The 3,017-nt window shown below is 52.0% G+C and overlaps 1 protein-coding gene across 1 annotated transcript; it reads right to left on the reverse strand.

Annotated features, from left to right (window-relative positions):
* Positions 1–13: 13 nt before the first annotated feature.
* On the reverse strand, positions 14–862 carry LOC119314734. Its single transcript, XM_037589427.1, has one exon. The coding sequence runs from the start codon at positions 808–810 to the stop codon at positions 139–141; it is 672 nt and encodes a 223-aa protein (XP_037445324.1). The 5' UTR covers positions 811–862; the 3' UTR covers positions 14–138.
* Positions 863–3,017: the final 2,155 nt, after the last annotated feature.

Here is a 3,017-nt window from a genome sequence, read left to right on the forward strand (position 1 = left end):
GGGACCGCGTCAATTTGAATTAGCGAAATCATTTATTCAAATTTCATTACAACGTAAAGCACATGTCGTGTTGATTATTTCAATACATATAGTGTGGTATGCCATCTCACGGTGAAAGAGAGATGACTAAAAGTCCATTCAGCCTCCGAACTTGGCTTTGTAGTCCTGCCACAGCTGCTGCACGTTCTTGCCGAGAATCTGCGCGAAGAAGTCGTCGCTGTACCCGCTCTTCATCTTGGCGTTGAGCTGCGCGACGAACCCGGGCTTGAGCGAGTCGCAGTAGTCGAGGAACCTCGCCGTGATGTCGTACCCCTCGTCCCACCGGCTGCCGCTCCCCTGCGGCCTCCAGTGCCCGGGCGCGAGCCCGGCCTTGAGTCGCACGTAGTCGGCGATCCCCTCGATGAGGCCGCCGTTCGCCGCGCCCTGCCCGTTCCACTGCCACACGTGCGTCGCCTCGTGGTACAGCACGCCGGTCACCTCCTTCTTGACGTCGCCGGCGGTGTAGCCGCCGACGTAGCTGGCGCTGAGGTGGATGCCGTTGGCACTGGTGTAGGCGACGCCGTCGATGTCCTCCACGACGAGGGTGACGGCGTCGACAGGCTTGCGGTCGGCAGCGGCGCGCTGGTTGAAGGTGCTCCAGATGAAGGTGGAGGCGTCGGAGAGGACCTGCTTTGAGTACGCGAGGCCGACGGCGTTGTCGAAGCGCTTGCCGCCGGCGGTGCCCGACGCCGTGTTCGACGCGTCGAAAGTCACGGCCCGGGCCGTCGCGGCCGTGGTCACCAGGAGGAAGAAGGCTACCTGAAGCTTCATTTCGTGGTGTGGATGTCTGCAGCTCGTGACTGTGTCACTAAGCTATCGGTGTGGGTGTGATTTTGCTGCCTGTGGTAGTGGATATATATAGTACTCAAATAATGTGCTGATGGTAGTATACGTGTTAGGTTCAGTCAAAAGCATTGACTGGTACTTCGTCTGCTTTGGTGGTCGCCATCTCTGCATAAATGTGATGCAAGAAAGTTCGCAGGGCCACCATGTCTCCATATGAAAAAGTCACGTATTTGTCTCCTGATTTCACTATACGCCTTATCTTTCTTTATCGGCCAGATCAACGTGTATCAATAATGGCCAAGCATCCAAATCTAGTTGCTAGAAAGTATTTTCTTAGAGCAACTAGTATAGCAGAGTTGGCATAATTTGAATCACCACAAAATGCTATGCAGGCGATCACAGGCTTTGACAAAGTTAGAAATTCTCCAAAAAATGAACTTGCATAAATTCCGTGCAAGTAGGACCTGTCTGTCGTGCTGATTTTCCACCGATATCCCTGATTTAGAAGAAATTTGATTCATAGAACACATTCAGAGACATCGATTTCATTCTATAAATAGGGTTGGAAAATTAATTGCACCATGACTTACATTCATAGAACAACTAACTGATTTAACTGATGTGTAGCCCAATACTAACTACTTGCCGCTACCACGGTGGCAATGGGGAATGTGACATTCGACGTTGCAATCTCGCGGAAACGGGCCTCTACGGCTTCAGTGTAGACCGACCATGTGCGGACAACGGCATTGCTGGCCTCGATGGCCGGGAAATGGGGCACAACGGCCTCATTGTACACCGGTCATGCCTCGGTGACGGCGGCGGGGATAGGGTGGGCGCCGATCCAAAATCCACCGCTCCCTTTTCGTGTCCCCCTTTCGACCTTTCTCCATGGCAATGTCGTACGAGGCCCAAAGTGGGGCTAGTTCATCTAGCTGCTCTTACTATTGCTCCTCCTTATCCCAAAGATGAGGGGATGCTCCTTCCGTTGGGCCATTGACGAGGAGGTGGTGTATTGGAGGCGGGCGAGAGAGCGGCAGGGAGGGGATTGCATAAGGGAGAGAGGGGCGGGTGTTGGCCGTTTGTAGGCCGACGAAGACACCTTTAAGGGGGGCGCTAGGGAGGCGGCAAGCGGCGGGCAACCATCAAGTAGTGTGTTTCCCGATGAGAAACGTGGCCGCGCTATTGACATGCCTCATGGCCTCCTCATGCGCGTCCTCCTAGCCTACTCACATGCCTCCTTCTGGATTTCTCACCGCATCCTGGCCTCACAAGCAAGCAAGAGAATATGATATCATGTGGCGACCATTCGAATGGCCGCCACAAAAATCCGAGGGAGTGGGCGCACCATTTAATGGTCGAGTGGTCGACGATCACGTCTCCCCCCTTGCCCCCGGTGTGTGGGAGGTCGCGCTGCTTGAAATCCTTACTGTGGCGCAAGGAGACAAAAAATGGAACTTTTAAAGATGGAACTTCCTTCCCACGCTGGCAGTTGGGTTTGGAGCAAGCTCCAAACATTGCCTCTAGACCATATTTGCAGAATATGAGGTAGTTTTGAAACAAGCTCCATAATATATAGTGATCACGACACATTGCGATTTTTCTAGAGAACCATTTTGTGTGTTGATCATCATAGTAACGGTTACAATGACAATAGGTCACCTATGGTGCATCAGCTAGAGTTGCTATTAGGCTTGAGAGAAGAGAAAATCAGGCAATTTACATGTAGTACAAGGACCGAAGGTATTGCATTTTATGACTATCGATTGTTACTTGTAGATGTATGTTGCATGTTCATGTAAATGTTGCTTGAACAATTTAGTTTGAGTGCCTTTGAAACAAATTAGATATCTATCACAAATTAGATTATGCGCCTTTAGATGTATGGCTCTGATGCCAGCGACCCTTATCCCGGCTGACCAGAAGCCGGCTTACGTCCTCAACATCCTCCTAAGTGTGGCCAAGAGCGCTGGACCACTCGTCGCCCTGCCCACACCCCTGCCGGCCCCATCTATTCGCAAGACCGACCAGCTAGAACGTACCAAGTCGGGTTGTGGTGCTGATGAAGTCGACCACCCATCACAGCGAACTACGACGCGCAACCTGGATCCAACAATGAGAATCATTGGCTGGCAGTGGCACGAGAACTTGCTAGGCGGCATGGTTGATGGTCTTTTGATGGTCGATCCTCT

Source organism: Triticum dicoccoides, chromosome 6A (assembly GCF_002162155.2).
Source record: "Triticum dicoccoides isolate Atlit2015 ecotype Zavitan chromosome 6A, WEW_v2.0, whole genome shotgun sequence".
NCBI lineage: Eukaryota > Viridiplantae > Streptophyta > Magnoliopsida > Poales > Poaceae > Triticum > Triticum dicoccoides.